Below are 21,575 nucleotides of genomic sequence, written 5' to 3' on the forward strand. Positions count from 1 at the left end.
GACAAGATAACTCCTTCTTGCTTAAAAGTATGTGTTGACCAATTGACCCCCATCTTCACCCAAATCTTCAATAAATCGCTATAGATGTGCTATGTTCCTTCTTGCTTCAAATGCTCTACTATCACCCCAGTGCCAAAGAAGTCCACCATCAAGGAACTGAATGACTACAAACCGGTTATTCTAACATCTGTAGTTATGAAAATCTTTGAAAGGCTAGTACTGTCCCACTTGAAAACCATCACGGATCCGCTGTTAGATCCCTTGCAATTTGCATAGCGAGCAAATAGATCAACAGATGATGCTGTTAATATGTCTCTGCACTACATCCTACAACATCTTGAATCTCCAGAGACCTATACAAGGGTCCTCTTTGTAGACTTTAGTTCAGCATTCAACACCATCATTCCAGACATTCTTCTAACTAAGCTAAACCAGCTAGTGGTACCTGAACACACTTGTAAGTGGATCATAAGCTTCCTAACAGACAGGAAGCAGCAGGTGAAGCTAAGCATATCACATCAGATGCCTGTACAATTAGCACAGGGGTCCCCCAAGGCTGTGTGCTCTCTCCACTTCTCTCTATATATCAATGACTACATCTCAAACAATCCATCTGTTAAACTACTGAAGTTTGCAGATGACACAACAGTAATCGATCTCATTCGAGACAATGATGAATCTGCATACAGATGGGAGGTTGAACAACTAACCTCATGGTGCGACTGGAACAATCTGGAATTGAACACACTCAAAACCGTAGAAATGGTGGTAGCCTTTAGGAGAAACCCTTCCATACTACCACCTCTTACAATACTAGACAACACAGTATCAATAGTAGACACCTTCAAATTTCTAAGTTCTACCATATCTCAAGACCAAAAATGGACACCTAACATCAAAACTGTCATCAAAAAAGCACAACAAAGAATGTTCTTTCTGCGCCAACTCAGAAAGCTCAAACTGCCCAAGGAGCTGCTGATACAGTTCTACAGAGGAATTATTGAGTCTGTCATCTGCACCTCTATAACTGTCTGATTTGGTTCTGCAACCCAACAAGACAGACACAGACTTCAGAGGATAATTAGAACTGCAGAAAAAACATAAACTGTTTCAACTGCTTCCCTCAAAACGATGCTATAGAGCACTGCACATCAGAACAACTAGACACAAGAACAGTTTTTCCCCGAACGCCATCACTCTGCTAAACAAATAATTCCCTCAACACTGTCAAACTATTTACTAAGTCTACACTACTATTAATCTTGTCATCATTCCTATCACCCATCTCCTCCTACTTATGACTGTATGACTATAATCTTGTTGCTGGTATCCTTACGATTTATATTGACTGTTTCCTAATATGATTTGATTGCTTATTTGTACCCTATGACTATCATTAATTGTTGTACCTTATGATTCTTGACGAATGTATCTTTTCTTTTATGTACACTGAGAGTATATGCACCAAGACAAATTCCTTATATGTCCAATCACACTTGGCCAATAAAGAATTCTATTCCATTCCATTCCATTCCATTCCATGCCATTCCATTCCATTCCATTCCATTCCATTCTGCTGGAAGAGACTGCTGCGAGTCCCTTGGACTGCAAGGTGATCAAACTGGTCAGTCCTAGAGGAGATCAACCCTGATTGGTCTTTAGAAGGCCAGATCCTGAAGATGAAACTCAAATACTTTGACTACCTAATGAGAAGGAAGGTTTCAGTGGAGAAAAGCCTAATGCTGGGAAAGATTGAAGGCAAAAGAAGAAGGGGACGACAGGGAACGAGGTGGCTGGATGGAGTCACGGAAACAGTAGGTGTGATCTTAAATGGACTCCAGAGGATGGTAGAGGACAGGAAGGCCTGGAGGAACATTGTCCATGGGGTCGTGATGGGTCGGACACGACTTCGCCACCAGCAACAACAATTTTATTTCTAATTGTGTGGGTTTTTTTGTGTGGGTGTGTGTATAATTCTTTACAGAAATTTAATAAAGCACAATTAAAAAACAGTATATTGTGGAGTCTTTATAAATTTAAGAACATGTTTCTAGTATTCACTATACCAGAGCACAATTAAAATGAATGTACAGAAACCTACTGAATGTTCCAAGTCAGGGGTAAAATACTACCAGTTCACACTGGTTCAGGTGAACTGGTAGCAGCGGCAGGGCGGGGTTTGGAGAACCGTTAATGGTGGCAGTAGCAGTGGCAGTAGCGGCGGCAGCACGAGGCTCCGCCCACCAACCCAGAGGTCGTTGCTTCCTGGTTTTAACCAAGAAGTAACCTGTTTTTTACCCTCTGCGCATGCGCAGAAGCCTTTGCGCAGATGCAGAGGGTTCAAAATCGCACATGACACACATGCGCGGAGTGAGCTCACATGCACGGAGTGCGCACTTCCTAACCTGTAGGGAAGGTAAGTAGATTTCACCCCTGTTCCAAGTGCTAAAAAGAGATTCAAAATAAAGTTAAATTATTCTGTGACACCCCATAGCTATTACAAGATTTAAGAAATAAAATGTAGTTTTAATTTTGGGATAGATGGGAGCAATCCATTGTAGCTAGTTCTGCAGATATATAGTCTCTAACATTGGTACTCTACCGTTATACCATAGTTCTTTGGGATCACATGCAAAACGCAACTCATAGGTCCTTGTTTTATACTAAACTACTGCTGGAAAACCTTACTTCAGATGCAATCATTTTTGCTTGGTTAAAAGCATATTCATCACTAATTCCATCCAAACAGGAACTATAAAATCAGGAAGCAAAAAATCAACCGACTTACTACAAAAGCAATATGAAGATATGAAGGCCTTAATCTCCCACCAAAAATATTTACCTTTCTTGCAGGTTGCTCAAAGTTCTTGACTGACGAATAGCCTAAGGAAAAATAAATGAAATGCCCAATAGGGGTTGATGTAAAAATAAGTGGTAAACACTCTTCAATATTATACTTCACCAAAAACTTAGAATGAAACACAACTAGCCCAAGAAGCCCAAATCTACTTCTTTAGCCTTTCCAGGCTGGAGAACAATAGTCTCAGCAAGGGATGAAATGCTACCGGTTCGGGCTGGTTTGCCTGAACCATTATCAAAAATGTTACCAGTTCACCCAAATCGGTAGTATAAAAATCCTTTAAAGAGTAAAAAAAACGTTCCGACGATCAGCTGTGACAATCAGCTGTGCTGCCCAATTGTCAGAACCTTTTCTTTACTTTTTTAAACCAGTGGTAATTTTTTTTTTAAAGTTTAAAAAAGTAAAAATAAGGTTCAGACGATCGCGGGCACAGCTGATTGTCACAGCTGATCGACGGAACATTTTAAAAACTGTTTTTAGTAAAAAAAATGCTTTAAAAAGTTTTTAAAAAAGTTGGCCACGCATGACATCACATGACCACCCCCACCAAGCCACACCCACAGAACTGGTAGGAAAAATTTTTGAATTTCACCACTGGTCCCAACCCATTTGGAAGGTTGAAGTTAAAGTTGGCTCAGTTGTTTCAGTACAGCCTGATATACCCTACATCACTTTAATATATAGCCATTATATTAATTATGAGAATGCCAAAGCTAGAATATTTACAGTTGGCGTAGAATGGTGGTTAAAATCACAGACTAGGACTACGGAGACCCATGGATCCAGTCCCTCATCGCCCATGAAAACTGGGAGACAAACTGCAGTGACTTGGAGATCAAACAGGTTCCTTTTTTTATTATTATTAGGTTTTATTTCTTTAAAAAAGTACAAACAGAAGATTTATCGACAAACAGATCACAGTGAGAACATTACACAATACATAACATTCAATTTAAATAAACAGATATAAAAGATAGAAGTCTTTTAGCATTGTCCTCTTTTTATTCTATTATCTAACCAGGCATACCATAGGTCCCAGCATTGGAAATATGCAGAGTCTTTTTGATCTCTTAAAATTTTAGTTAGCCTATTGGCTTCTACACATTCCATGATTTTCCCTATAATCATATCTTCAGATGGTAGATCTTTACCCTTCCAGTTTTGGGCTAGACATATTCTAACCGCAGTTGTGATTTAAACAATCAGATACCATTGTTAGTGCCTATTTTATCTGGCCTGATGTTTAATAAGTAAAATTCAAGTTTCAATTGTAGTTTGTAACCAGTAATTTCCAACAGCCACCTCTGAATGAGTGTCCAAAATTCAGTTACTCTGGGGCAAGAACACCATACATGGAAATAGGTACCTAGCTCCCCACACTTCCAACAATTTGGGGAGAGTCCAGGAAACATTTTGGATAGTTGGGCAGGAGGCAGGTGCCACCTATATACCATCTTGTACAGGTTTTCCTTATAAGTAGTTGCCATTAAAAATTTTAATTGTCTAGACCAAATTTCTTCCCATTTCGCCAAATCGATTGAGTGGCCAAAATTCCTCCCCCCGTCAATCATCGAGTCCTTGACGATCTCGTCACCTATCCAATGGGTTATTAAAAAATTGTACATTTTAGCTAACATTTTTCCTCCTTCCCTAATATAATCTTATCAGAGCTAGTTCGGTTCTGATTTTTAAACAGCCTTGATTATCAAGCAGCTCACAATAGGGTAGATGTTTTTCTTTATTATATAGCGGGGTATATGTCATGGCTTCTAGAGGGACCAGCCAGGAGGGGATCAAGGGATAAAATTTGTCTTTAATTTTCCTCCATGTTACGATTAAAGTATTCCTCAAATAGTGACTTGCAAAACACGTGCCCTCTCTTGCCAAAGGAAATAATGCCAACCCTGTTGCAAGCCCAAACCTTCCAGAGCCAACAGCCGTCTCCTTCTCAACAAGATCCAGTCCCTCAGCCAAATTAAATTTGCGCCCTGGTAATAATACTCCCATTTAGGCAAACCAAATCCCCCTCTACCCTTCACCTCTTGGAGCATTTTAAATTTAATTCTAGGTTTTTTATTCTGCTAAATATATTTGAGAACACATTGGTTTAATCGTTTAAAAATTTTATTGTCCAATCTGGCTGGGGCTGTGTAAAATAAATAAATCCATTTTGGGAGAATATAAGATTTTATGACCGCAATCCTACCTAACAGAGAGACCTGTAGCTTCTTCCATTTCTCTAAGTCTTGTTCCGTTTGTTGAAGAAGTTTGAAATAAGTATCCTCCTTAATTGTCGAACACTTAGCAGATAGTAAAATGCCTAAATACCTTATTTTTTTTATGATTTGAAATCCCAAGCTCAATTCTATTTCCTTCCCCTGATTTATTGTCAAATTTTTAATCAAGACGTTGGTTTTTTCCTTATTTACTTTTAGGCCCGCCACAGCTCCATTATCTTTCTAATTCGTAAGTTAACTTTGGGCCCGATATAAAAGGGTCTTCCTGTACAAACACAAGGTCATCAGCATACATCAAATAGGTTCCTGATGTGACTAGCAGACAACCCTGTCATTCAAAATGTGGAGCAGGGAACTAGTGGGTCAGCTATACTGAATTTAATTCTTACTAATAGGGATGAAATGTTTGAGGGAGTGGAAGTTATAGGAATTTTTTGCAAGAGTGCCATGTCACATTAGAACACAGAATAACACAGGTACAGATAACTGAACATAAATTGGGAAACCCTGTACCAGGTAAATAAAGATAGTAAGAAATATTACTTACTATTGGTTTTATAATCCAGGATAGGCCTCTTCGAATCCAATAAGGTAATTTTATCATCTGTATGTTAATTCTTAGATTCGGATCTATAGGTTCGCCTTCACTGAAAGGCAACCAGGAAAATCCAAGCACATAAATAAAATGCTAAAATAATTTTCAAAATGGAAGTTATCTTCCAATTTCAGGCATTAGCTAGCACTACTGGCATCCAGAAATGTCTGTTTGCCATGTTCTGATTAATAATTCTGATTAATCTGTAAAAACCAAGAGAAAAATCCTACTACATCAGATGTATAGGTAGTCTTGAGTCAAAACTGTTTGTTTAAGGACAGTCTGGAATTACAGATGGTTTTGAAAAGGGTGCTTTATGGCCAATAAAGCTCTTTCAGCCATCACAAAATGTTGCACTATCACCCCGCAGTCACATGATTGCAATCTGTGTGCTTGGTAGAAGCAGGATTTATGTAGAATCTTACTTCTTTCCATTGTATAAGCTATCCATTTATTCTAACCTTCATCCTAAATTTTTTTTAACCAATTACTGATTTATAGAAGGACCTCTTCTCTCATTACCTCTAAATTTCCACAAGGGTTTTGAATGAAGCACTTTTATCAAGAGCTGTTTGGGAAGTTCAACCGTAATATCCTAGTGTTCTGTCAGATCCTAGTATAAATATAAGCTATAGCAGCTCAGTACATCTATCACACTAACCCAAAATCAAATATGCTACTATATATTATGGGTTAAAATGATATGCAAATCCATCCAATCTCTATTGACTTTGTTTGTCAGAAGTGATCACATGGTCCCGGGACACTGCAATTCTGATAAACACATGCCAGTTGTCAAGCGTCCAAATTTTGATCACGTGACTACAGGGATGCTGCAACGGTTGTAAGTGTGAAGAATGGTCAGTAGTCACTTTTTTCAGTGCCTTTGTAGCTTCAAACAACCATTAAACAACTGGTTGTAAGTTGAGGACCACCTGAATGTATCTAATAAATAAATAAAAATGTTGCCCAAGACTTCCACCTACTGCGCTCCTCTCTCTAGGCATCCATATTCTGGCATCCATTCAGATTTGTCTTACACTGGCAGCAATATTCCATTTGAGATTTCATTGCCCGATTTAAGCCTCTCACCTATATTGATGTGTTGCCCTGATACATAAATATCATACAAGAATTCAAAGTAATGTATCTTGTTCCAGCTTTTAATTTTTAACCTGACAACAATCCTGGAATATTGGGACTACAGGCACTAAATATTGAGATTTAAGTTTAAGGGAAGTTTTGAAGCTGAATGTTCTCTATTTAAACATTGTAGAATTCTATCCTGTCTGTATTACTGCAGAAAGCTTTTTTATATAGTCTTACATCCCTTCACATACACACATACAGGCGGTCATCATTTACCAATTGCCTTGTGTAGCAAATGTTTGAAGTTGTACGAGTGAAAGAACCCCCCCCCCAACTTTTCGACCACTCTTCACAGTTACAATCATTGCAGGGACATACGGTCTTATGATCATCATTCACTGTTGTACAACTGGCTTCCAACAAGATAAAGCAGGAGTAAAGCTGCAAGTCAAAGTCTCCTGATGTCTCCCTTAATGATTGCTGTGTGACAAATGTGAAGAGTCATAAGCTCATCATGGTAATGTGGTTTTTTTTGTTTTTTTGTTTTAAATTTGATTTATATGCCACCCTTCTCCGGAGACTCAGGGTGGCTTACAATGTGCTCAGCAATAGCCTTCATCCTTTTGTATATTTATACAAAGTCAGCTTATTGCCCCCACAACTGGGTCCTCAATTTACCTACCTTAGAAAGGATGGAAGGCTGAGTCAACCTTGAGCCTTGGCGAGATTCAAACCTGCAGTAATTGCAGGCAGCTGGTCTTAATAACCAGCTTAATAACAGGGTTTAGACCACTGTACTACCAAGGCTCTTTTCCATTTAGAATGGTGGTGCTTAGTGATGGAGTTGCCAGTTATAATTTTGGTCACTAAGTGAGGACTACCTGTAGTATCTTAGATCTATAAAAAAATAAAGCTTCCAGCAGAATTAGAGATGTTGTTTGAAGCAAAGGGAAAAAAAGATTCAAACAGCTGAAGTTCACTAGTCCCAAATGTTTCATTCATAGCAACTTTCAGCATCACAAAAATTAAAGCCCTGTCTCTCCGCCTATCGAAAATAATTGGAAACAGAAGGAAATAAAAGGGGGGGGGGTGAATCACATTCACAAAATAAGCCTTCTATTCTTATTTCCTCACATATACACTTCAGAGTATAGAAAATGCAATACTTACAAAGGCTGCAATAAAGTGGCACCACAATCACCAAGAAACGATGCAGGAAATAAGTGGCTCATAAAATGGACTATGTGAGGTGGCTTAAAGGGGACCAACTAAAAAGAAATGGAAGAATATTTACAATAAAAGGTGTGTTTTTTTAAAAAAATGGGGGAAATATCTACAGTCAGAAACATGTCTGAGAGAAAAAAAACCCAATTCTCTAAACCAATCTTTTTTCAAACTTGGCTACTTTAAGATGTGTAAAATTCCCCAGCATGCTATCAATGGGAGTTGAAGTCTATGCATCTTAAAATTGCCAAGTTCAAAAACGTTGCTCTAAATGATAAAAATGCATTCATTTGCATATGATTCAATCTTTCACTTGGGGAAAGGTTTGCACAACTCTACTAAAAGTCAATACAAATGGCAAACCTGTGTAACTAACTATCACTTGGAAACAATCTGAGGGCCATCCCCTATATAAAGGCTCTCCTGCATTAAGCAAATCCAATCAATTTTTAAAAACTCTGTATGGCGGACAACGAAACTAGCATAATAAATAATCAGCAAATTAGAGATGAAGGCAAAGTGAACCAGAATACAGTATTGAAATACTCAAAAGCAAAATTAGCCAAGCTGCTTTTTGCATGAAACTCCACCCTTTATTGGTAACAGGTAGTGCAGCGGAGTTAGTACGAAGGAAGGGAAAGCCCAAATAACACTTAAGTGAAGTTTTGCTCTTTCTCTGCTGTTGCACCCTCCACAAAAATCTCTTACATTTACTGAAGTTGCCTTCTGAAACAGACATCCCTTTGGTCCAACACATATCTCCCTCTCCCCTAATAAGTATACATACCACATGGCCATTTATTTCCAGAAGCTCCTTGGTTTCCAGCACAGCCCGTGTCATGGAAGGGCTTGGCATAAAATAGGAATTAGTCACGTGATATCCTATTCTGAGGGGTGCAGAGCTGGTATAAATCTAGAGCAACAGAAGAACAAGAGAAAATTTCAAAATAATTAATCATAGTAGATGCCTTAAAAGCAGGACACTACACTCAATAAATCAGCACTACATTAGCTACAGAAACATCTATTTCTCAGTTTCTTTATCTGCTGGTATAAATATCCACCCACTGGCTTAACTCCAGAGGCAAGCAGGCAAGGGTGCTTAAGCCAATAAAGTTCCTTAGTCAACAGTTCTGAAGAACAGGACCAAATCATGAAATGTTTTCCCAGGACATCAATGCCTGAGCACACTAACACAGGTTCAAAAGGGGAAAAAAACAAGATAGTCCTTTAAATATCCTTTTCCTGTGGGCAAACATACAATGCATTTTCCCAGGTGAGACATGACACGGTTCAGTATTATTTTTCTGAAGCTGAGAGACAAAAGGGACAGACCGAATTGAATTTTGAGATACAGATAAGCCTCGATTTATGATAATTGAGCCTGGAATTATGGTCTTAAGTCATGTTGTCATTAAGTGAGTCATCATGTGTGACTGCGCCCAATTTTAGTTGGTTGATACCTATGATAACTTGGAAGATACTTGGTTGATATCTACGATGCTGACAGCAACCCGTATCAACCATTAGCACCAGTCAATGGTATTTGTGATGCATTTTTGAATGTTCAGTGACTGGGCCAGTTGCCAGGCACCCAAAATGTAAACACATGAGCATGGGAGGGGGAGGGAGGCTGCCACGGAGTCAAAAGTACTATTTGGAGGTCCATTGTAATTTTGAATGGTCTCTTAAGCAACAGATTGTAAATCAAGGACTAGCTGTACACTTAGCCTGTAAGTGTAGCCTACTTGATGTCTCTTTTTACCTGGTTTCCTTCCCAAGTGTTACTAATGCTTATTTATTTTAAAATAATCACTTCTCTCAATGAAATGCAAAAAGGAGAGTGGCTCTTCAGTGTTTATGTATTTCTGCCATCTGTCACAGGTAAAATGGCATAATGTTCATTTTCCAGAGATGTAGAAACAACCCATGCCGTTAGTAGATTCCCAAAGGCAAAGTGGAGATATTTTCTTGATTATACCCTTTTCTCATCATGCTGTTCGGGGAACTCTCTGGTCATCTCTTTAATTCATATGTGGGGTTATTTTTTTTTTTTTTGAATATTTTTTATTTTATTTTATAACATAAAAATTCCATTTTCAGTTAAACAGTGTTGTCTGGGTGCAAATAGTCTTAGGAAATAATAATCAAAGTGTTTACAACAATGTTCATTACATTGGTATTAGTTCCATAATAATAATAATAATAATAATAATAATAATAATAATAATAATAACAACAACAACAACAACAGCTTATCCATTTTAACAAACCTCTCTTGTATTATTAGTCCTTTTCTTATATTTCCATGTTTCTAACTTCTGTTTTTATTAGCTAACCATTAATAAAATAAGTCCCATGTCAAAAAGTACTCTGTTTCTTTGTTTTCCTTAATTGTAAGTGTTAGTCTATCCTTTTCTGTACATTCTAGTATTTTTTTTTTCACATTTTCATCTGTAGGGATCTCTTCACTTTTCCATTGTTGCGCAAATATAATTCTAACTGCAGTTAGTGCATGTAAAATCAAATATGTATTCCCCTTGTTATACTTATCCGGTAAAACCCAACAAAAATATTTCTGGTTTTAAATCTATATGTTGCTTTATCATTTTTTCCAACCATGTATGTATTTTTGGGGTTATTTTTCTGAGATGATGCCATTACTATAGGAGCCCTGGAAAAGTCACAGCATCTTTAAGGGAGTAGTAATGATTTTGGCAAGGGCACCTGTGTTTTCTCCAAATATTCAAATTCAAATCTTTGAATTTGAATATTTCCTTTCTAAGGTGGGTAAATTGAGGACCCAGTTTGTGGGGGCAATAAGCTGACTTTGTATAAATATACAAAAGTATGAAGGCTATTGCTTAACACATTGTAAGCTGCCCTGAGTCTCCGGAGAAGGGTGTCATATAAATCAAATTAAAAAAAAAAATCTTCTGATTTGAAGATCTCTGCATGGTTAGTAGGATCACTGATCTTACTTGCTCGTTGAAAGGAAGAGGTGGCACCATGGGATCCAGATGGAACATTTTCTTGCACAAGAGAGCCTTCAGGCAAAGGGCAAGGCTGTCAACATCTCTTGCCATTGGTCCCAAGCCAGCATAAGCTGGAAGAAACAAGTAAACAGAAAGCATTGAAGAGTAGCTTTTTAGGACTCAGGAAATTCTGAGAGGAAGGTTTCAACCGCTGAAGCTCACCAAAAAGCGATTAACTCCTCAAGAGTCAATTCATTCCCTACTTTTCAGAAGGAATGACCTCTCTTCCCCATTTGCACTCTTCATAACACTATAGAAAAGCAACTTTTCAGTACAATAGGATCAAAAAAAAGGTTAAAGAGTACTATAAATAAAAAGACATTTGTTTACTCTTCTCTACTTTCAATATAGACTGTCATAAAATCAAATCTTGTCATGTAGTGGACTTGACTTGTGACTGGAATGACTTATGACCAAATGTTGGTCTCAATTATGGTCACAAATTAAGGACTACCTGTAATCCATTGTAAGTCACCCAGAGTCACAATTTGCAAGTTGGACAGCCATATAAATCAATTAAGTCATTAAGCTGAGTTCATACTTTTTTGAAAAGTTGCCAGCTGCCAACATTTTCAAAATCTACTTTGTATTGTAATTTACTTTGTAAATTGATGAAACTGTTTTTGGGAGAACAAGAATGTCAAAGGATAACTTATTCACTTGAAGTAAATTCCCATTTATCTAATCAAATAATAGTAACTTACCTCCTTTCTGACCGGCGACACATGGAACAATTCCTTTTTTGCTATAGAGGCAGAAAAAGAGTAGTTTTAGCAAAGCTGTCAAGATTCCCAATTTTCAATATCAATTCCTTTTTCTTTACATTCTAAAGGGGAACTCATTTCAGCACTGAACACAGATGACATGTTGAGAATATTTCTGGTTTGCCAAGTTGAACAGGGTTAGTTTATACGAACTAAAATAGCTAAGAGCCTTGGTAGCACAGTGGACTAATGCACTGTTATTAACATCTGCTGCTTGCAATTACTGCAAGTTCAAATCCCACCAGGCTCAAGGTTGACTCAGCCTTCCATCCTTTCAAAGGTAGGTAAAATGAGGACCCAGATTGTGGGGGCAATAAACTGACTTTGTATAATATACATAAGTATGAAGGCTATTGTTTAACGCATCGTAAGCCACCCTGAGTCTCCGGAGAAGGGCAGCATATAAATTAAAGCAAAAAAAAAAAAAAAGATTCCCGCCAAGCCTATTAGACTAGCAATAGCAATAGCACTTATATACTGCCCCACTAATTAGAACATAACTGATAAACCTTGGAAGTTCACAACTTTTTGATTAGGGTAAATGTAAAGGTTCCCTTCGCACATATGTGCTAATTGTTCCCGACTCTAGGGGGCGGTGCTCATCTCTGTTTCAAAGCTGAAGAGCCAGTGCTGTGCGAAGACGTCTCCGTGGTCATGTGGCGGGCATGACTAAATGCCAAAGGCCCATGGAACTCTGTTACCTTCCCACCAAAATTGGTCCCTATTTTTCTACTTGCATTTTTTACATGCTTTCAAACTGCTAGGTTGGCAGGCAGGAACTGCTAGGGTGATTAGGGTACAGCAGGGTAAAACAGGACAGTCTATTTCATATGTTAAACAGAATTCACTTGAAGTGGACATAAGATTGTAGATGTAAAAAGCAATTCTACAAAGGTTGAATGAAACAAGATTTAACCTAGTCAATTATCTGATTGATTAATTTTCACTATTTGAATTAATTATTAATTCCCCCTTTCTTGGCAACTCTGATATAGTAGACCAGGAAGCAATATAAAGTTATAATAGATCAGGAATAGATCAGGAATCTGAGAGAAATAATCCACAATATTTTAAACTCTGTAGTTTAAAGACTAGGGTTTGTATACAACCTAATTCTGTTGCTAGTGGGTTTTAAGCCACAAATTCCGCAAAAGGCACTTGGGATACGAATGCTGCCTCCTAGATCTGTGCCAATGCCCAGAATGGATCCTCCACTTTTAATAAGAGCTCCTTCTCCTCCTGATGATCCACCAGGGCTCTTTGTGGGATCCAGAGGATGCACTGTTGATCCAAAGATCGGATTGCTGCAGTCAAAGCTGAAAAGACAAAAGAATATTGTCAGCAATTGGTTTTGGTATAGTTCCAAATATTTTCCTAATAATTCTTCCATTTAGGGATTTAAGAATATGATTCAATTAGCCTTTTTACAAAATGATACTGTATCTCTTGATTAATCTTAACCCGAAACAATGGTATTTACACTATGACTCTTTATAAGGATTTCTTTTTCTTTTCAACTAGTCACCACAATGTAGAAAAGGCTAAAAAAAATCTACCTAAGGCTGAAGCAGGGTGGACAAAAAGCTAGGAATTTTGTCTAAAAGAATTGAAATTGTTAAGGTAATAAAAGAATGTTACCTGAACCAGGAAAACAAGTTGAGCCTCACTACATGGAAATGCTCCTCTCCCCTGCCTCCAAGTGCCATCAACAGGTACCAAACTTGTAAGTCAACAAGGCAAAGTAGCTGCCAATTTGTGAATCAACAAAGCAAGGTCTTTGGGGGACAAAAGGGGCCCTGAAGCCCTCCAACTCTTTGTCTTTGGATCCAAGACTTGGTGGCTTCCATCCTGCTAGCTAGTGCCTGGAAGCCTAGTTGAGAAGGACATGCGTAGTTGGTGTAGGTGTGTAGGCGTGCACGTGTATGAGAGAGAAAGAGGAAACATAGATTGTTACTAAAAAAAGGTTTCAAGTGAATATGATTTGAGTGTAGCTACTGATCAGGATTGTGCGCATGAGTGACCGTAAATGAAACCCAGGAGTGCATGTAGCAGCATACTTGGTCAGCAGCAGGAGGAAGAAGATGGCAAAGCTCAGCTAGGGAGTCAGGAGCCCAAAAGGGAGGGGGAAGACAGGGAAGGTGGGAAAGAGGTGAAACTCTCCTGCGACTGTAAATGCAGGTGAGCTGCCAAACACCTGAACTTTGATCACAAGACAAAGAGCACTGCAACAGCTGTAATTTCAAATGATTTACTTGGTCATAAATCCCTTCCTTCAGTGCCACTGTAAGTTCCAAAGATCGCTGAATGGATAGTCTTAAATCAAGGATTACCTGTATATAAAAATCAAAACATAGACAATGGCAAAAATAAATACATGATTTACCTCAATAGAGATTGGGGAATATTTGTTTTTACAAATGGAATCGCTCCTTGATGTTTCAACACCTGCACTACAACAGCGTCTTCTGCTGCTGGCTGGAAAAGACGCTTTGCAAAGCCCAAAGTAGTATCATAGCCCTGTGATGAGGAAAAAGATATAAAGATGAGAAGGAAATTCAGGTTCCCCGTAGAAACATCAGACATCGTTCAGTGATGCTGGGTTTAAGATGTTAAAAAGCAGCAATAAATTGGTAATGTATTTATTCATTTCCCTGTGGAATATTAAGATTATTATCCTACAGAAGGTCCAAGGATGAATTCTTGATAGAATATTTCTCCCTGAAATCCTGAACAGCATAAGAACTGCCCAAAGTAAACTACATTAATTAACAGTATAACTGAATGTACACATCACGCTAGGCCAGTTTGGTTTTAATTAATTAACAGATTAACAGAGTTAGAAGGGTCATCTAGTTCATAAGCAGGAGACCCTATACCAGTGATGGCTAACCTTTTTGCCGTCGCGTGCCAGGAGAGGGGGTGGTGGGGAAGTTTGCATGCATGTGTGCCCACACCCATAATTCTATGCACCCTGCCCTGCGCATGTGAGCGCAACTCCCCTCCCCCCCCACTCCTGGCACGCGATGGCCTGGCACGCCCATTTTTCTTTCTTATCTGGCTCCAGATCCTCTCTATGCATCTGAGAAGGGCGAAAACAGCCTCTCTACGAGTCTCTGAAGGCTGGGGACAGCAAAAAACATCACTTCCTGTCCCACCTGGAGTTGGGAAATGGCCCCTTTCAGGCCTCTGGAGGGCCTCTGAGGGAGTGGGAAAGGCTGTTTTCATCCTCTGCAGATGCATAGAGAGGATCTGGAGCAGGTAAGAAAGAAAAACGGGCCTTCCCCATCCCCCAGGCCCTCTGGAGGCAGGAAACAGCCTGTTTCCCTACTTCTGGTGGGCCCAGAAGGCCCGAAAATCAGCTGGCCGCCAGAGCTGAGCTGACGTGCCCATTTGTGGCACGCGAGCCATAGGTTCGCCATCACGGCCCCACACCATTTCTGTCAAATGGCAGTCCAATCGTTTCTTGAAAGTCTCAAGTGATGAAGCTCCCACAACTTCCGAAGACAAGCTGTTCCATTGGTTGATTGTTCTCACTGTCAGAAAATTCCTCCTCATTTCTAGGTTGAATCTCTCCTTGGTCAGTTTCCATCCATTATTCCTTGTCTGGCCTTCAGGTTAGTAAGTTATACGATGCAAGACACTGTGGTTTTTAAACCACGGCTTCTGATTTAAATTATATGACTCCACCCATTCCAAGAAACCACAAGCTTTTAGGGATGGCAGATAAACAGGTGGGAAGAAAACATGGGGCTTGGTTCTGAAGGGAAACAATAATAAGGATATAATAAATAATGCTAGGATATGATATACTGGTATACTAGATTCTGTAACCATTAGGTTCTTGTAATACACATATGCCTTTGTATTTGTATCGCATATATTATGCCTTTATATTTGTATCTCCTGTAACAAACATATTCTGTTATTAGGCCTGTAATGTATCTGGTATTTGTCAAACATATGTCCCTGCCATTTGACCTGAACCCATATTAATCTTCTCCCTGTTTTTTTCTTGTGCCATCTAAGAGCATGGTACTATCTCAGTCTTAATTTATGTTGATCTGGATAGACTCCTACTTTCCAGGGCCAGGGGGCCTAAGTGGCCAATTGAGTAAACAAAGAAATGCTCAAGATGACTAATTGGGAAGTTTCTATTCCCCCTTGCAGGGCAACAAGGAATGCACGGGCCTGGATTGGGAGGCCAGAGTTGGGTACTAAGCTGACATCTCTGAGGGTATAAAAGGACGTCATATCTTCCCCAAGGTGTGGCTATCTCCTCGCATGCATTGTATCTGTATGTTCTGGATATAGTTCCACCCAGTATTTTGTTTTTGGCCATAAATAAAATCTGTTTTTTTTGCAAGCCTCGTCTTGAGTCTCTCTCTTTGGCATTCTGGTGACTCAGGTGTATTTTGGGACCTTACAGTTCTTATGTATGACATTGGCTGCAAGGTTGCTATACAAAGATGGAAAGAGTAGCACATATCCACATTTCAAGATTAGTCTTTAAAATTAATGGAACTAGCTAGATGATGAAGTTAACTGCTTTAATTAGAAAAAAATAACTTGACTAACTTTCTTGCAACTTGGAGACCACTGTTAGATTTCTTACAAGACAAGGACAAAAATCAGATTTTGACTGAGTTTTGAGGACAAGATTTGATTTGACTAGAAAAATACTGAAACTTAATTTTATTCAAATTTGTCAGTTTATGATAAGTTAGACAAAAATTAAGTGAAGACTATATTATGACTATTTTATTTTTTGTATGTTGAGTATTAGTTTTATAATGCATTTTAAGCATTGGTATTATTCATTAGAGAGAGGCTATTGTATTACTACTTCTTTACTGGAAAAAGACAGAGGTCACTTATGTTATATCTTTGTTTTATGTATTTTTTTTGTTATTTTTTAACTTGTCCTATTATTCCCAGTTGGTATCAGAGAACTTTGTATGTTTTAGCAGACAGCAATCAATGTTAAGACTACTGTGAAACATGCCTTAGCATAAGGTAAATTTTATTTTGGTTATCACAGATAACCAATTTATTTTGGTTATCACATTTTCTAGCACATTTTTAAGATACAGCTGGTTTCCCACACAATATGCAACGTGGATTTTTGCTTACTTATTTGATTTAAAAGCTGCCTAATTGCAAACCATTCAAGGTAACACTCACAAATGTAAACACTATCTTAAAGCCACACAAGAAACCAACAATTGGAATTAAAAAAACAACTTGTGCATTACAGTTTGCAGGCTCACATATCACCCTGCTCCAGGCCCTCTTAGAAAGGGTTTAAGCTGCTCAGAGTTACCTTAGAGGGGAGATGGGCAACATAAAAATGTAACAAATAAATAAAGAAAATAAAGATTTTAAAAAAGAGAGCAGGGCTCAGCATTAAGTTATCTAATTATGTTATCTAATTCTGGGTTTTATTTAATTGACCAAACTAAGTAATAATTTTAATTAGCAATTTTATGATGTTTGTGTGTCTATATTTTTCTTGACTGTACACCGCCTTGAGTCCTACGGAAGAAAGGAGGTATAGAAATATAATAAATAAATAATAAATAAGTGACTTGAGCTATTAGATACAGGCAGATGAAAAAATGATATCATATTAACTAACATGTACACCAGGGGTATCAAACTGCCGGCCTGCGACCTGGATGCGTCATGTGCAGGCCGCGCCCATCACAGCTCCGCGAAGGTAAAAAAATGTTGTGATACATCACATGATGGCAATGTGAAGCGGCGAGTTTGACACCAGTTATGTATAGGCACCTGCTAGAAGCAATTCAAATCCAAAGCCAAGATGCTCCTTATTATATAATGGAGTACAAGTTGCACATCCACCTGTTCTTTGGCCACACGAAAGCTCTGCATACCCACCCAAGGCCCACCCCAGCTATACCTTGCAGTTAATGGAATCCTTTATGCTGACGGGAACTCCATAGAGCAAGCCCTTTTTCCCTTCACTGTTCATACGCGGAAGCTGGGATCCGTTCTCTGCTATGTAATCGACTATGCAGTTGACATCTGCAGTCACTTTCAAGGCCTAGAAAAAGCAGGGAAAGACAGCATCCTTATTTCTCCTGTGAAATGAAGCCTACCTTTACAAGAGGAGAAAAAAATAGAAATCTGAGGGCAAGTCTATCTGCTCTACTAAACTACCTCATGTCTAAAGACAAATGGTTCCTCTACCTCTTTATTTTCTCCTCTGAGTTATGTGACCCTTTTCTTTTTTCTCAAAACAGTAACCAATTCTCTTCTACATGGGCCTTATTGTTCAGTGCCAATGATTCTCATATCTAAAGACTGGTGTGCCTCAGTGTAGAAGCTAAGTAGGTTCTGAATATTCCTGGGTAAAAATTTTCACCCAGCAGGTATATATCAGTCCTAGAGGGTAAAAAAAAAAAAAAAGACTATGATTCTTGCTTCACACTTCCCTCTTATGGTCAAGTGGCTGAGGAAAAACTAACTGAATGAGTCTTTGAATCAGGGTCAGCTCTTAGTGCTTCACAATCACATTTAATAGCTGGTTTTGTAACAATATGGAATCTTACTACTGTTTTCTTCCAGGATATTTTTTCAACTTGCCAAACTAGCTTACAGCCCTAAGTTTTCCTGTTTGTCTCCCATCCAAATATTAAAACTAGGTTTCACTCTGCTGAAGGACAGGTAGATAGATATTGCTACTTTGGATCGATTTCTGGGATAGGCCAATTTCTTCTTCCTTACTAGAAGTTTCACTTCTATGTATTTATTATCAAATTATTTCTTTCTTGAAAAGATTATCTGATGTTGGCTTTTTTGGGGAAACAAACGATATACACCTACCTTGGAGTATTAACTACTGACCTCAATGAGTGGGGTTTTTTTCTGAATAATTAGCCAGAGAATCTGTTTATGAAGTTTATTGCTACATTGACAAAATGCTTTCTATGCAAGAGAGATAAAATTTGCTAACATTATTGAGACCCTTATAAAAGCAACAAGAAAGAAGATGCCATAGAAATATGTGACCCACAAGAAAAATGCAGATTCCTAAAACAATTTTCAAATCTACTTTTTAAAAAATGTTTATGGATCCTCAGGAAAATCATAATAAACCTACCCTACACCTATTTCTCATTTTTGTTAGCTTAGGGAATGATGCCTCACCTTATCCACATAGGTGTAGAAAACAGTCTCAGGTGTGAGTGAACCATCCCCAAGTTTCTGACAGAGTTCATGCAAACTCAGTGATAAAATAGATTCTGGTTGGTGATTTGGATTCTGAAAGAGAAAAAATCCCCAAGTATAATAAAACACTGCTTCTTTTAGATACATATATAATCTATCTACAAACATTTAGAACTTTTGCAATAGAAATATGCAAGCGTACACTGTTGAATGGGTTAACACAAGTCACTTCACAAGGGTTGCTTTCGGATTTAATTTTAATTATGAAAATGAAAACAACCTTTTACTCAAGATAAATCCTTGAGGGTATGATGAAATATACAAGCATGGCACCCACCGAATCATCATTTTGAGCCAGGTGCCCAAATAAATTGAACAAAAAAATAAAAATATACTTGACAAACATGTGCGTATCAAAACCTTCCAATTTCTCCACCTCACCTGCCTTTAATATAGTGATCTCCAGCAAGTCAGAATAGTCAAACTGAATTCAGAGAAACAACTTTAAACCTCCAGAATCCAGATACTCGACTTCTCTTTCAGTTATTCGCTGCCTTCCAGCAGTCTTGCTTATCATAGCATAAAATCGCAGAGTGGCACATAAGCCTGCTGACACAGCGGTTTGGGGCTCAACCTGTTTGCCTCACCAAACCTTCCTGTGAGAACCAGAAACCTGGATTTGGTCGAATCTCATTGACCTATTCAAGTCTGCACCGGTTGCACCAACCAGGATAACCATCTATTTCTAGATGAACGATTTCCCTTAAGTGTGGAATGAAAAAACGAAACTAAGGAGCTTCGTTCCTTTAGAAAAGACTACAAGCTTTAGAAGAAAGGGAAATCTCCCCATTTCGAAGCTCTTACGACCCCCTTGCTTCTCCCTAAGGCTGTGAACGTGGGGAGTGAGGGGGGGCGGCTTCTCCCCTGACCTGCTCTTGGAAGCGCTGTGCGGCTCTTCCCATTTGCTGCAAGGCGCCCTCCCGCCGGCTCCTCGCCTTCGCTATCTTGTCCTGGACCTGCCGCTTCCTCCGCCATTTCAGCAGCAGGAGGGTCGCTATCCAGCAACCCAGGAAAGCCGAAACCAGCGCGGTTGCGTTCATCCTCATTGCTGAGCAGGCAGTCCGTGGCGCAGCCGTCGCTCTTGTACTCCGACTCTTCCCACTCGGCTCTGGGCAAAGATGCGAACCGGACTCCGCCCCCTGCAAAAGATGCCAAGGCTTCTTCGGGATTCAACCCCAAGCATCGCCTGTGCCGGAAACTTTCTCATTTTGTCCCGATGCCTTTTCCCTCGGAAATTAGCATGTTAGTCACGCCTGTTCTTATGGTGATGAAGGAAGTTAGCACTCACTCCTCTCCTGGAGGAATGAAAAAATTGGGGAAGTATTGGAACGGCAGAATATTGTGTTTCCCTGGATGACAAAAGGAGAAACATGTTTTTAAAGACAAAGCAGCTTCCTGCAACTCTCTGCACACACCCACACCCACCTTCAGCTCCAGGATGTTGGGATTCCGACGTGGCCTTTGGGACATGATAGGATTAGCCCCTCTACCCATCTAGCAAAGGAACTCACCACATGGTACCTGGCAGTGGTGGGTTCCAAATTTTTTTACTACCGGTTCTGTGGGCGTGGCTTATTTGGTGGGTGTGGCTTGATGGTCATGTGACTGTGGGCGTGGCTTGATGGTCATGTGACTGGGCGGTGTAAGGTCCCAAAATATACTTGAGTCACCAGAATGCCAAAGAGAGAGACTCAAGAGGAGGCTTGCAAAAAAACCAGATTTTATTTATGGCCAAAAACAAAATACTGGGTGGGACTATATCCAGAACATACAGATACAATGCATGCGAGGAGATAGCCAGACTTTGGGGAAGGTATGGCGTCCTTTTATACCCTCAGAGACGTCAGCTTAGTACCCAATTCTGGCCGCCTAATTTAGGTTTGTGTATTCCTTGTTGCCCCGCAAGGGAATAAAATCTTCCCAATTAGTCTTATCTTGTCCTTGAGCATTCCTTTGTTTTCTCAATTGGCCATTTGGCCCCCTGGTTCTGCAAGGAACGAGTTTATACAGATCAAAACGGGTGAAATCTAATTTTTTTTGCTACCGGTTCTGTGGGCATGGCTTAATTAGTGGACAGGGCTTGGTGGTAGGGTGACTGGGAGGGCGTGGCTTGTTAGTCAGGTGGGTGTGGCCAAGTCAATGTCACTTCTTTGCCCTTTTTTAACCTACAAAACACAACACAACACAACTGGCTCACCCACAATATAAAAGCAGCTGTGCTAGACCCAAAATAGCCCCTGCAACAAGCAGGAACCTCACACAGTCACAAAAAGCCCAAAAAAACAACTTTCACCCTTTACACACACAAAATTCCACATACAGCTTTGTGAGATTTTGTGTGTTTGTGTAGTTAGAATGAAACACTACAGAAACACGCTTAGTCTCAGAAAGCTACACAAATATTATTTTATTTTAATTTATTTTTATTTTTATATAAAAGCAGCTAAATTTAAAACTTCCTAAACTTTAAATGGCTAGGTCTAAAAAAAGAACAACTAAAAAAAACCCCAATTAACTATT

The 21,575-nt window shown here is 39.1% G+C and overlaps 1 protein-coding gene across 1 annotated transcript in view; it reads right to left on the reverse strand.

Annotated features, from left to right (window-relative positions):
- LOC139314067 (fatty-acid amide hydrolase 1-like) overlaps positions 1–20,101 on the reverse strand; it is a 29,458-nt gene extending 9,357 nt beyond the window's left edge. The window contains exons 1-11 of the mRNA XM_070939588.1: positions 19,925–20,101; positions 18,975–19,088; positions 17,725–17,868; positions 14,188–14,321; positions 12,914–13,120; positions 11,745–11,785; positions 10,987–11,111; positions 8,793–8,918; positions 7,952–8,049; positions 5,645–5,744; positions 2,843–2,883 (exon numbers count right to left, since the gene is read on the reverse strand). Of these exons, the coding sequence (XP_070795689.1) occupies positions 2,843–2,883; positions 5,645–5,744; positions 7,952–8,049; positions 8,793–8,918; positions 10,987–11,111; positions 11,745–11,785; positions 12,914–13,120; positions 14,188–14,321; positions 17,725–17,868; positions 18,975–19,088; positions 19,925–20,101 (1,307 nt within the window). The remainder of the gene's footprint in view (positions 1–2,842; positions 2,884–5,644; positions 5,745–7,951; positions 8,050–8,792; positions 8,919–10,986; positions 11,112–11,744; positions 11,786–12,913; positions 13,121–14,187; positions 14,322–17,724; positions 17,869–18,974; positions 19,089–19,924) is intronic.
- Positions 20,102–21,575: the final 1,474 nt, after the last annotated feature.

This window comes from Pituophis catenifer, unplaced genomic scaffold, assembly GCF_029215685.1.
Source record: "Pituophis catenifer annectens isolate HBS135680 unplaced genomic scaffold, rPitCat1.0.hap2 SCAF_3, whole genome shotgun sequence".
Lineage (NCBI taxonomy): Eukaryota > Metazoa > Chordata > Lepidosauria > Squamata > Colubridae > Pituophis > Pituophis catenifer.